We start from the raw sequence: 15,171 nt of genomic DNA on the forward strand, positions 1-15,171 counted from the left end.
TCAATATCCTCTAATTATTTTGAGCAGTGTATTATATAGTGTACTTTTACACACATAATATATATTAGCCATAATAAAAATTCTTTAACAACAAAATTAAAGGGTATAGATATTTCATTAACTATGATTAGACACTTATGGAATATCTACCAAAATTACTATTTCATGGAAAGCTTTTTAATGGAAATTAGTACATATTTATTTTGCATATGGGAAAAGCAACAAAGCATATAAAGTTGGCATAAATGTGCACATTATGTAAATACGTGTATAGTACAGTCCTTGCCACTTCACCTATGAAATTTGGCTACTTGTTTCTTGCAATTTGGATGATTACAAGGAAAAAAATAAAGGGGGAAAGAGTACAAATATATAATCAAATTACAGTACTAAAAAAAATCACATATTAAAATATAACCAAAGGGTTAAGATATGTCCTAAGAATTTGATCACTAAATACTAACTTCAGTTCTACATTTCAATGTGAAATATTTTAAGCTTCGCTTATCTAATCTCAAGACTGACTTTTAATAGTCTCCAAGGCATGATTTCCCAACCCTATGCCCGCAGGCAGCATGGTGCCCGCCACTGTGCGATCACAATAAAAACGTTTTAGTTTTCAATAAAATTCTATGCGAAAGTTTTTTTTTTACTTTTAATGAAATAGAAATTGATTCTAGCACAAAGCAAAATGCGACTGATATCCTTTTTTATGTGCATGTATTATTAAACTCTATCCAACTATAAATTCACCTTGAAAAAGTAAATGGTGCCACACCGTGCAACAGATATTCTAGAATGTTCTCTTGGGGATAAAAAGGTTGGGAATCTCTGCTCTAAGGAATAGCTTTAACAACAGACTTTAAAAAAAATGAATAGTTGGTTGGTACGTTAATTATTGTTAAGCACTTAAAAGATACAAAAATAGACTTACAATGCATCTGATCATTTTTGAGGGAGATAAATACAGATGTGAGCACTATAAAAACATGGGAAAATTTCACCTAATCATTTAAGCACCATTTTGGCATATGACTTTTGGCCATCGCTCCAGCTGTTGGTTAATTTCTTTCTTAAAAAAGTCATTAGGTTTCCTTCTATTGAAGCTGTTGTTTTACAGTTCATGAACAACTGAACTCCAGACCATGAAGAACTCCAAAGTGACCTGAAGAGATGAAAATGCAAGACGGCAAAGTGCGGTGAATTAAACATTCTAGCCATATGTGCTTTGCTTCTATTTCTGCTTTTAAAAACTGTCACCTGGGAACAGTATTTTTCAAAATTTAGTGACTGATCTGGTGGCAACAATTCATTATATAAAATTCCTTTGCAGTCCCATCATATACTTAACATTACTTTTTAGGGACTTATTATTATTAATGTAATGCCTTCTTAATATTATTAGATGAAATTCATTTTGCTTATCCAATACCTTTATTTGAAACATTACTGTATAGTAACCATCTCTCATCTTCACTAATGAGCCACTTGAAAAAAAAAAATTATTTATTTTGCATCAGAAAAGAATCACGTGCCAAATTCGAATAAGCATATTCTGCTCTTAAATCATGATGTACCCATACCTTCTGGCAATACACAATCTTTTCAAATGATTATGTACTGTACTTTTAAGAACATTTAGTCTGTTTGATAGCTCTTGAACTGTATAACATGGATTATCAGACACAACATCTTTTAATAGGTCCACATTTATAGAGAATGGTAGTTTAGAATAGGTTTCATCTTTCAGGACAAAAATCTGTGCACTTAATTTTCTCAAAACCCTTAAAAATTATTGCTCAGAAACAGCACTCTGTCCATAAACAATACTAATTTTATGAGCAGTCTGATTAGCAATTTTTCTCCTTTATAAAAAAAACTCATAATATGATAAAAATGAACTCTTTGGTTCTCTATTCTACACTGAACAAAAAATCATGCCACAACATGCGCTGGAATTATGCAACTCCGGCTGAAAATGTTACATTTACACATCTGCTTCAATCAAAATCACTCCTTATGAGCAGTACCAAAATAAGTAGAAGAAAGCCTGTTTTATTTTGAAAAGCACAGAGCATTTTGGATGACCCAATAAATCAGCATCTAAAAAAAGCAGTTTCTATAGAAGTCAAAATTTTTCAGTAAAAATACAAAAGCAAAAAAAAAAAAAAAAAAAAAAAAAAAAATTCTATATACTTAATTAGAACTCTGGGCAAACATTCAATCATTCTTTGAAAATATTGGGTAGCATAATGTAAGGCAATTATTCAGGAATTAATACATAAATGCATAAACAGTTTAAAAGGTATAGTTAACAAATTCATCTAATATCATAATATTCAGAAATTTATTAATCTAAATTCTAGAATATTTATAATTAAGATTCTCTTAGGATTTAAATTTTTACAAATTATAAAATTATATATACATATGTAAATAATTGTATTGGGAGTACAAATAGTCTCCACCATTTGGCAAAAAACACCACCACCAGTAATTCAGGGTTAAAACAGGCTGATAAAACATCATATCGTATGATTGAACACCTGCTAACAACATAACCTTGAAATATTAGGCATTTTGTATTAGCATATATATATATATATATATATATTCATGAAGTTTTGAGCCGAATGAGTGTCATTTGCAGGAACTTTTGATTTACTTTTTTAATTTGAAGAAATCTGCAGCTAAGGTGCATCAATTGCTTGTAGAAGTATATGATTAGTCTGCCTTAAATGAGAGACGTTGTGAGTGGTTTCAAAAGTTTGAGAATGGTGAATCTGATGCCCAAGACAAAGAATGGAGTGGGAGTGGAGGATGAAAGTGTATAAAGAGGCAGAACTGGAAGCATTTTTGGATGAAGATTTGTGCCAAATGGAAGTAGAGCTTGCAGTTACATTAGGAGCGACTCAACAAGCAATTTCACATCATTTACAATCATTGGGAATGATTCAAAAGCAAGGAAACTGAGTTCCATATGAACTGAAGCTGAGAAACGTTTAACGCTGACTTTTTTTACAGGCAAAATGCTGCTTCCCAGACACAAACGAAAGGGTGTTTTGCATTGAATACTGGTATTTATATTGTATTGTATAGTATGGTGATAAAAAATGGATCCATTTTGATAATCCAAAGAAGAAATCTTAGGGACCCCCTGGCCATGCTTGAACATCGATAGCCAAGCTGAATATTCCTGGGGGAAAAAATCATGCTGTGTATATGGCGAGATTAACTTGCTGTCATGTATTATGAGTTGCTGAAACCAAACCATTACTGTGTTTCTCTACCAAACACACTTAATGAGACGAAGTCTGATTGAGACTTAATTGATGAGAATGGCCTGTCTGAGCAGCGCTTCACATCATATGAAGATACCAAAAATCGGGTTGATTTGTGGATAGCCTCGAAAGATGAAGTATTCTTCCGACACAGTATCCGTATGCTGCCAAAAAGATAGAAAAACGTAGTGGATAGCAATACTTTGAATAAAATTAAGACACAATAACACGCCGAACAAATACTAATTCAGAAGTCAAACAACAAAAATCAGCATTATCTTTTCAAATTTTCACAGGACTAGTTTCGATGGTTTTACTGAGCCACCATCCTCAGCTGCAAAAGCGCAAATGAACAAGATAGGATATAATGATCAGATAAGATAAGAAAGCCTGGACAGAAAAAAAGCTAGTGGCACCATCTGTTGCTGAAACCAGAACTAAAACATAACTTTTTTTTTTTTTCTTTTTCTTTTTTTAATCTTTCTGTTCTAGTTAACGATCCTAATTCCAATCCATCTTTGCCTTCTGCCTTTAAAGAAATTATGTTTGCAGCTGAGGATGGTGGCTCGGGAAAACCACTGAAACTTGTCCTGTGAAAATTTGAAAAGATGGTGTGTGTTTAATTATGGCAAAGCTCACTAGGGCTATCTGCCTAAGGGGAGGGATGCCTTCGTGGAGGACTTTCTAAGGGAAACTGGCTCGTATACACGTTACACATGGGGAAAACCACGAAAACACCCATGCAGCCAGCCCGTTCGCGGGATTCGAACCTCGGACCGAACTACCAGTGTTCAGCGACTTTACCGCTCGGCCGCTGGTGGGCCAATTTGAAAAGATAACGCTGGTTTTTGTTGTTTGACTTCGGAATTAGACTTTGAATAAAACTTAACATACCATTCTTTTAAAATAAAAGCTCGATTTTTGATAAAAAAAAACAGCATGGATATCATTATTATACTATAAAAATAAAAGTGAGAGAGAACTTACCGGTGGTAAAGTAAAAAGTTCATTACAATCAAGCCACAGTTCCTGAAGATTTAGGAATTGGCCAATTAAAGCAGGCTAAAAATATTAATGAACAATAAATAAGTTTAAAATCACAAAAATTAAAGCTACAAGATAAGCTCATATTCAAATTACATGTAAGAAAGAATTACTTTTTCTTTAGTTTTCCAACCTAGAACGACAATGCTATTACTATATTCAATTTCTTTTTTTCATTCTCTTGGCTCCCATGAAAATTCCTGCATATTTTTTGTTCTAGTTCAAATTTACTAATTTATTATAAAGTAACTATTCCTACCACATATGTTTAGATATCAACTAACACTAACATAAAAACTTTAGTCTATATTTAATACATAAGACAGAATGATAAAAATATATAATTTATTATACACTAATCTAGTTTTCAATATGGATTTTATTCTCACTGCATTGTCTATGTTTACTTTCACCCCACCATTTTTTTCACTACTTTCTATGAATGAAAATGCAATAGAGATCAGTAACATAAAAACTGCACTAAAGAAGAAATATTAATATATTTTGCTTATTCGAACGAATCAGAAAGAAAAGAATTTACGGTTTAAAAAAAAAAATCTGCAATCTCGTAATCTTTCAATGCTCATAAAGTTCACTGAATAATCTATATATGTTAAGTTCAGCATTCTTTACAGATTAGCATGACTGCAATAACCTAATTATACTGATGAGCAGAAAAGGTAGAAAAAGGATGTGAAGGCATTCATTTCTTTCATTCAGGATGTGAAGGAACATTTCTTTTCAGTAACATCAGAAAGGACTTGATAAATAGAGCAGGTGAGCTATTGTAAGCTTTCACTTAACAGTAAAACACAGCATTGGTTACAGAAATATGGAATGATTATAAGACATTATCAAAATATATTTTCTTACTCTTGGTTAAAAAAAAAATCTGCAGTTAATATACATAGGCAAAAGCCACTATGATAAATCACCTAACACCAAGAAGTGGACAAGTCTTCGATGAGAAGTTGAAATATCCTAAGTCAAGCAACTCTTGTTTGGTAATTGATGACTCCACTCATAAGCAAAAAAGAAAGATTCCCCTTAAAATTTAGATGACATTCATCAAATTATTACATTAAGATCAGCTATAAAAAGATCAGTACAATAACCTCCCTCATTTTCCTGTTAGACATGTTAAAATATTTCTTACTTTTATGATAGATAGACAGACAGTTAGCTTGTCTACCACCTTACAGAGTGTCAACTCAAAAAATATTTTTAAATTTATATCAGTTTCCAATAAAACAGATTATATTTATCAATTAATGTTTAGCATGTCATTACAGATATGTCATTTTAACAGATATATAAACACCTTTTAAAGCAAAGAATCTACCTCGTGAGAGCTGAAATCAAAACTTCACTGATATTTTTTTCTTCTTAATTTTAAATATGTTAAGTTAGCTACTCGTGTAAAAAAAATTATGGAAATTTTAAGAGTTTAAACTAAAGTTCAGAATGCATTTGCTTCTATAGCATAAGAATGCACATTCATAAACAGTATTTCCATTGACAGCTAATCAAATCAGTAACTAACAAATAAAAAGTGAATATTTCTAGAAAAATTTAATTTAATATACTATTTGAAAACAGTAAGTTCAAAAACATTATAACATTATAAGTTCACAATAAGAAAATACTATCAAGTTGTCAGATTTCTGTCTAACACTACATTACTAACTCTCCCTCAAATAATACTCCAGCACATACCATGCTTTTAAAAAAAATTCAATGTTTTGATACAATTACACAATGCAATTACAATTACAATGTTCAATGTAAAATAAAAAAGCAAAGAACAAAAGTTTTTTATATTTTAATCTGAAATTAAAAGCATCATGCTTTTAGTCTGATTTTTCACTTTTATTAATAATAATGTCATTTCTTTTATTAAATTTTAACATACAGAAAAAATCGACTTATAAGACATTTGTTAAGTTACCAAAATATTACTTCTTGATCCTGAGAAAAATTCAGAGAAAGATCATCAAATAAATTATCAATCTCCTTAAAAAGTATTAGTGCTTTTACTAGTAATTTTGCTTCTCTTAATGTCATCTCCCATAAAAATTTGAGAACTACAGTCAAAAGTCTTTAATCCGAACTCGTCAGGACTTCGGCGATTCCTTCGGCGGTTTTTCCGGATTATAGATCATCAGTTTAAATGTGGTAAGATGGCATGCAGAAGAAATTATAAAATTAAAAATATGAAACCGTAATTTATGAAATAAAGGAGCAATTATGATCTAAAGAGTATCAAAATTTACAAAAAAAAAAAAAAAAAAAAAAAAAAAAAGCTTAATATTTATTTGTTTACTTTATTAAACATTTCTTTCAACGCGTGCATGCGTTAAGCATACATTACGCATAGTCAAAATTAGAAAATTGCAACCAGAAAACTATTTGATGTGTATTCGTGATATTTATGACAAGGAATTTGATTTAAATCATATCAAAGACGGAGTACATTGAGATGAAATACTACATTCAGTAAGGAATTATAAACCGAATAAAATAAAAACATCTGCCCTGAAGATAAGGCTAGTGCTGAAAGATCAACTTCCAGTTTATTGCGTGCCGCAACAGTGCTGTTCTGTTATCAGAACATGATTCAGGAATATATATAAATGTATGCATGTATGAATGGATGTTCATATATATATGTAACCAAGAATGTATGTGCATGTGTATATACACACATATATGCATACACACGTGCATGCATTCATACATTTCTGAATCCGATCCTGATAACTGAACAGTACCAATTTGACAAACGATGTGATATTATAATAATCTTTTTCAATTTAAACATTATAAAAAATTTGATAATTTTTAACCTACCAAGGGAAGTAAGGAAGATGCTATATCATTTTTGCAGAAAAAGATATATTACCTTACAACCAAATATGCATAAATGAAACTATATGTAAATTAAAGTATACAGATAGGCAAAATAAAAAGTTGCAAATAAAAAAAGAGCCAGTTGATCCAACAATTGGTTTAGTGGCTCCAGAATAACATTCCTAACAGTGCTGCGAAACTAATGTCACTTAAGTGAAGCAATAAGCAGCTCAACATCTGTAAAAATCCAACAAATGACTGAAACAATTTTATAACAGAGGTTTGTTCGCTGGATTTATTTCAACATTCTAAAGGATGGTCCTGGAAAAATAGTTGAAATTGACGAGAATTCAATGCTGGCAAGGTACTTTCTCAACAGTGGATATGGATATCCAGCAGGTTATGCTCTAAAAATGGTGAGAGCATTCTTGTTCAGGTTCCAAATCATGAAGCAAGCACACTGACATCAAACGACTGTAGACCACGCAGCGGAAGAATAGACAGTATATTCAGACTGTTGGCAAGCATATAAAACAAACAAGTTTGAAAATGCTGGTCACAGTCATTTTAATTGTTTTGTTGATTCAGCAATGTGTGCTCACACCCAAAATGCCAAAATGTGGAAAGATGTGGGGTTTTGTTTAATGCCTTCTTTCCAAAACCAACATAGGGGTATGGCTTGATATCATATCGAGTTGAACCTTTGCAAATTCATGTGGCGGAAATCCTTTGGGAAAGATAAGTCTTTTGATGCCATATTAAAAGCAATCCCAGAAACGATATGCGAATAGTTTAAATTTGGCAAAAGTCTTGGCACTGTTTTGATAATGGGAACTGTGAAAATCAAGAAGTACCAAAATATCTTCAATCGTAACATGATGTTATTAGCTGCTGCCTCTATGCCGGAAGGGAGGGAGATTCTTTCCTGCATAGAGGCAGCAGCTAATATATATATGTATGCATGTATGAATGGATGTACAAGTTCATGTATATATGTAACTACGAATGTGTATGCATGTGTACATATGCACATATATGCATACACACGTGCATGCATTCATACATTTCTGAATCCGATCCTGATAACAGAACAGTACCAATTTGATAAAAGATGTGACATCATAATAATCTTTTTTAATTTAAACATTATAAAAAATTTGATAATTTTTAACCTACCAAGAAGTAAGTAAGATGTTATATTGTTTTTGAAGAAAAAGATATATTACCTCCCAACCAAATATGCACAAATGAAACTATATGCACATTTATTATTTTATTTTCAAATTATATTGAAAATATAATTTCTATTTATACATATATTATTTTATTTCCCAATTTTGTAATAACAAAACAATCAGTTTTAATACTCAAAATATCCATACATTTTCTCAACATAAATGTATAAAAAATAATTATTTTCATAACAAATGATATGTTTCAAACGATTATATAAGATGAACCAAAAGATTAAAAATTCATAAAAAATTACTTTTCCTATAAAGATGTAGTTTGAAGAAAGTGTTATGCTAAGAACTTGTGGGGGAGGATAGGAAAAAAGTTTTAGTTCAAAATTTCACCAACAGATGTGACTGCATCCTCATCTTACCCTTAAGGTGATGTGGCAAATAGCAACATCAGGGTTAAAAAAAAAATGGAATTTTCATAGTCATTAAATTTTTTTATTGCATGCAATTATACACAATATGTAAAATCTTAAATCTATACTCTTAGATGAGAACATTTACACGCGGGAAAAAAAAAATATGCCTGCAACATTGAAATTCTATCAACAGCCTTTTTTGCTGCCATCAAAAGCATCTTCTTACTTGCATTATGAGCAAGAAAGAAGAGTTGCCATAACATCTGGCTCCCTTGAAGACCCACTATAAATTTCAAATATTCTACATGTGACATCTAATAAAAATAATGTTACTCAAATAACTCATGGCTGCTTCAGCACACAGCATTTCATACTACTAAGTGTCCTCCTACTAGAGAAAAAAGCATTCTAGAAACATGTGATCATCACCAATGCACTGCACCAAACAAATCTCTAATATCTCAAACTTTTCAGCATAAAGCATCTTATAATTGTGCCAAGAATAATATGCTGCTGATCCGAGACACCTATGACTCATGCACCCTAATCAAAAATCAGCAAACATTTAAGTCAGGTATTCAAGAGGGCTACAAAATAGGATGTAAGTAGCTGAAGTCAAATTCTCTTATAAGGAACTGTTTCATAGGTGATGTTATTTGAAGGAGAGTGCCAGCTTACATAAGCACAATACCAATATCAGATTTTGTTCTCACAAACATACCACAATCTTATATAATATTTTCAGGTAGCACTATTATGCTACCAAATATGCTTTCAAACCATCTGCTGCACATGGCACTTCAAAAAAGAATAAGCCAATGAAGATGAATACCATGCAATTGAAAAACACTGCAAACCTCCTGAAGTCTTACGGTTTCTCTGCTCTTGTATATTGTGCCCATAGTTACAGTATTACCAGCTCATGCAATAAAAATATGCATTATATGGCCAAGGGATATTCAAAATTCGTTGTAGATCATCAGCAACCTTTCTTACTGAACATATGGCAAATTCTTCTCACTTATGAATATCACTTTACTATAGCTTACATGGAACACATCACGTAAAATCTGTAACAATCAACTTAGTAAACTTGAAACACTTGCAGTTTTTTAAGTACTGCTGACATACTCATTGGCTGCATAGCTATCTCCACATTTATACAGTTTCTGCCAACCATGCTTTGTCACTGCAATTTTGAAGGGCTAAACCCTGAAATTCCTAGAAATGTCAAAGGAAAAATATTAACATTGTCATTGTCTTTAGGCCTCAATATGTTTTCTGCGTGAAAAACTGTTGTAAAGGTGAAGCAATGATTACCTGTTCAGGTAGAATAATTTCACCAGCAACTTTAAAGAAGCAGCTTTGGTGATGGAAAGCTTTTATAAGTAAATATCACTAATGTATCTATGATTCCTTTCATGCAGCATTTACTGGTTAAATTATAAATTTTTTAAAAGAAAGAGAGATAAGAAAAAACGTCAAAATTTGTATTTTAAAACGTATCCAAAATGCATTTCTAAGTGATAAATCATTCACTTTTTTTAATTAAATTAGCATTAGTGATTTTTAGTTTATCTTTTACACACATACTGCAATAAAAAATGAAATACAGTTTAAATCACTTCTTAACCACACATCATTGCCAAATTGTACTGCTTAGCCAACATTTTTATGAATACTGAATATCTTATCCTGCTTAATTCTTAAAGCTTTAAAAAATTAACTTACTAATTCTGATATTTCATTGCTTCCTAAATCCAACCTCTCCAATTTGGTTAAGTTGGCAAATGAAGGAGGTAATGTCCGCAAGTTATTTTCACGAAGCTCTAGGGATTGGAGATTTGATAAACTGAAAAATACATGAAATAAGAGTTTTATACAGAATGTAACAATAATAATAACTTTTAAAATGAAAAAAAAAAAAAAAAAAATTTCTTACTTTCCAAAATCATTTGGTAAACGTGATAATGAAATGTCATTCAAACCAAGTACTGTAAGATTTTTGAGTTGCACAAAGCCTGCTGGCAACCTAAATACAGAATATAAGTCATTAAATTACAATTTGACACATGCCACAAACATTAATGCTTAAAATATTAAAAGATATTAGAATAAAAAGACATAAAACAAAATTATAAAGGCATTTCAATAAATTACAAAAGCATTTTAAGTTTACAATTTTATAACTAAATAAAACAAATATTACTGTCTCTGTGTTAAGAAATATATTATCATCCTTATGGAAAACCAAATAGTACCAAACAACATATATGCAATAATTACATAACATACACAAGTACAGTAAAACTTGTTAATAAAATATTCGCAGTAAAACATCAACATATAATAACAAAATATCCTATATGCTGCACAGCATATTTATAATAAACTTTTATATTTCTGTCTCTATCATAGACATTACAATTAGAAATTCTGACATTTTATCATAATATTCAAGAGAAGATAGAACAATAAAAAACACTACAGCTATAATCATACATCATGACCGTTTTCAAAAGAAAGTATAACAATAAAAGGTATTTTTCCTATCAAAACATGCTACAAGTCATGAAACATTAGTCCATATCATTTACATGTATTCAAATCTTTACAAAACAATAAAAGTCATGCCTTCCAATAAAGCACTCCATAAGTCATGAAATACAGATACAAATAATTTGTTTATTAATATAAGCAGTAAGAAATGTTGTAAGAAGATAATATGAGTTTGAGCTGCTGTATTTCACCATTTTACGATACATTCATAAAAGTGCATGTTAACAAATTTTTCAATCTTCTACTAATATCAAGGCATTATTATATTACAGTACTTGCATATTAAAGCAACCAACTTGTTACAAGTCGCCAAATTTTTGGAATGTGCTTAACGCTGGCAACCATGCTCATAACAATTGTTTCAATCAAACACTGACGCCATTTTTATATGCATTCCTTTTTGTTGTATTCCAAGTTCAAGCAGTTTCTATAAACAAATTATAATATTTTTACCTGAAACTTAGTTTTAAAATATGAGCTCATAGAAGTTACCTGCAATTGAAGAAACTGTGGTGACACTTCAGCAGTAATATAGAATTTTGCTAAATATTTTCTAAAGGGAACAATGAGGAAATGCATTTCCTAGATAGCCAGCACTGCATGAAGCTAAGTCTCCGTAATTCTCAAATGTTTTTTTTTAAGCAAAAACAGACTGCTGTTTACCTCAAGAGAAGGCTAATGCAAAAAAAAAAAAAAAAATTACAGAAAGATTTGAAGAAGAATACAAGTATTCTATTTTTTAAAAGTATTACATAATACTAATAATTCAAATTTGTATTTTAAATTCCTAAAGCATATTTTCTTTTCATAAGTTGATATCGTTTATCGACTTAACAATACATATTGATAGTTTGGCAATCTTTCTAAACAAGGCATGAAAACCACCCAGTAAGTAGCCTTTACCTTTTCATCTAAATTGCATTAATACCATAAGTATCTATATTTCTTTGACTACTTGTTAACTTTAACAACTTAAAACCCATTTTTAAAGCATTTGTGTGAATTTTTTGTAAGCAAAAGTATTAACTCTTTTGGCCTTGCTGATGGCATTGGCCATATTCATACATGAAGGTCTATATCGGTAGTAGAGACAATTTTACTATTCAAAATTAGAAGTCTTATTTGGCAGCTTATCAGTGGCTATTTGCTGTTGAATGTTGTTTACAGAATGATCTGGTAGTAGGAACATATTAATAGTTAAAAGGGAATTCTTCTAACATTTATAAACAATAATGGCCCCCTCAAACAAAAATTCACATTAAAACACCTCTTGAACTTAAAAATAGCAATAAAAGCAATAACAGTATTATTGTTCAGTTTTTAAAAATGTTTATGCCTTATTTTATCTTTTCCTAAAGATGGCACTGCCCTCGCACCAGAGTTTAATTCGTAATGTATTTTTTTAATTTTGTTGTGTGTTTGAGGCGACAGATTAAATAAAAACAAAGGACTAGTATTCGATGCTAAGAAAGAATGAACTCATGTAAACAATTCTAACAGCTGACAAAGTCAAAATCTTATTCAATTCTTTGAGTCTTTTTACTGTGTCAAATTCAAGTATTTCCGAGTAACTATAAAGTGAATGAAAATTCAAGGTAAGTTATTTAATAATTATTAATTATTAAATAGCAACAACCAAGTATGATAAACATGCAAACCAACAACCAAGTATGATAAACACATAAACCAAGCAAAGAGAAATAATATATGCATAATGGAATTTCATCTTCGGAGGGGGGAAGAATAAGATATAAAGATGTACCAATGATTAGTAGTACATTAAGCCGTCTTATGATTCAGCAATGAAGGGCCTGTGGGGCTGCAGAAAAATGACAAAGACCATCTATTAATGCCTAATCATCATCTGCATCTGTATGATCATGTCTACAATTTGAAGAGCCACCTGGCTCGATATCGTAAGTCAAAATTTCTTACAATCCTAATAATGTATATGTCTTGAAATCCTAATAATGGATATGTCTTGAAAATAAAATAACATGTCTGGCCAGTAAAACTGATACACTTTTATTCTACAGCATAAATTCCTTGCAGCCAACCATACCTTCATAGGCAGCCAACATCTTACAGAATTGCCTTTATCTTTTAAAAATGTTACTATATCATAAGTAGTCATAATCTTCTACAGTTATAACACAAACAAATGCTGAACCAAACATTTTTTATCTTTCATTGTAAAAATGAAAATTATGTTCAAAATTGCTTCATTTACTGAAAAAGGGTACTAATGTATATCTTTCATAAAAGCTAAGAGTCATAAAACGAATATTCGTAAAATGGATCATAAAAGATAAGTCCCATTAAATATTACCATTCAGATATCCTTATTGAACTGCTGAAGTCTACATTTGTGTATGAAAATGAGGAAAATAGACTACTTATGGTGCTCAACAAGTCATATACCTTGATAAAAATACTACTAAATAATATTATTAAACTGAAATAAAAAAAAAAAAAAAGATATTAGAAAATGAAGTGCAGTATAAAAATTGACAAATGACAGAGACATATCGGCAAGTAAAGGATTAAGTTGCCAAGCAGCTTAATTTTGATCTAAGCCAATCATATAAAAAAAAAAAAAAAAAAAAAAAAAAAAATGTTTCCAAATTTTAGAACAATTAACTTGACTAACCAGTTTGACAAAGTAGAAATCTAGATTGGCCTTACCATTTTTACTCCAAAATAACTCTTTACTTATTTTGAGCTTTACACTTTTATGAATGCTGTGTTCTACACACCCCCAAGGCACCTTCAATGTAAATTAATACACCAGCAAAGGAAAAGAGAAGCAATGGTCCGAGTCTATGGGTTAAAATCGACTTGTTAAATTGCTGTAACCAGATCCTACAAATAAGTCAAAGTACTGCAGTCTTTAATAATTCTCAGTCTCTCTTCTGTTAGATTTTAAAGAACTAAGGAAATATTATTTTCAAATAAAGAAAAATCAAAAGGATATCAAAAAAACAGATGCATAGCAGGAAAGCTCAAAGTGTTGAAAAGGACTGAAAAATTGGATTAAAAATGTTCATGAAAAAGATATGAAATAATACTGAAGAATTCGCCACAAAAATTGGGAAGGATGATTTTTGTAGCAACAGACGGCTGTTAAGACGTTTATAAATGTATTCATGCTGAGAAAAAGGATGCTGATTTCCCTGCTGCTGGTTATCAAATGAACGGCCTACTCTGCCGACAAAGAAACACTTTAACGCACACAAAAACATGTACTGTATTATCAAGATTGTCTTAACATACATACTTATTTAAAATTGAAAGTTCAAAAAGGTATAAAATATCAAAAGACCACATGACCATATTATGCTGCATCAATATCTGTTGAGGGGGAAGAAAAAAAAAAGAAAGAAAGAAAGAAAACTTAGTAATCAGAAACAGAAAGAATGGTGCTTTAAATGAATAAAGAGTTTACCAAAGGACTAAAAATATAATTCAAACGCATGAATGATGTAAGTAACTTTTAATGCCTTTTGAAAATACCTTTTGAAAAGGGTTAACAAACTGAAGAATAAATAATATTTTTACTTACTGACAACTGCACAGCATATAGTATAAATGTCATTCTGAAACATATTGAAGTTAATTTTTGGCAGCAAATACTGCACTTATAATTCAGCCATGTGATCAAGTGATTATTACAGCAATAAAAGAACATTATCATCATGAAATAAGTGTTAAACATAGATATAACAAAGTCCTTTAAAACATAGATGACATAAATACAAATGAACTAGTAAGGAAAACTAGCCTTCCTGATATGTCACATTTGCTTAACATGTCTTGGAACTGCAGCTCAGAACAGAC

General features: G+C 30.7%; 1 protein-coding gene across 2 annotated transcripts in view; it reads right to left on the bottom strand.

Moving 5' to 3' along the window:
* The window catches only part of LOC118200448 (protein scribble homolog), a 187,756-nt gene that overhangs the window by 157,346 nt on the left and 15,239 nt on the right, over positions 1-15,171 (bottom strand). For both annotated transcript variants that reach the window (XM_085811973.1, XM_085811972.1), the window contains exons 4-6: positions 10,718-10,807; positions 10,507-10,627; positions 4,269-4,343 (exon numbers count right to left, since the gene is read on the bottom strand). In XM_085811973.1, coding sequence (XP_085668099.1) covers positions 4,269-4,343; positions 10,507-10,627; positions 10,718-10,807 — 286 coding nt within the window. The remainder of the gene's footprint in view (positions 1-4,268; positions 4,344-10,506; positions 10,628-10,717; positions 10,808-15,171) is intronic.

This window comes from Stegodyphus dumicola, chromosome 2, assembly GCF_044657685.1.
Source record: "Stegodyphus dumicola isolate Sdum_Otavi_A_Nest chromosome 2, ASM4465768v1".
NCBI classification, from domain to species: domain Eukaryota; kingdom Metazoa; phylum Arthropoda; class Arachnida; order Araneae; family Eresidae; genus Stegodyphus; species Stegodyphus dumicola.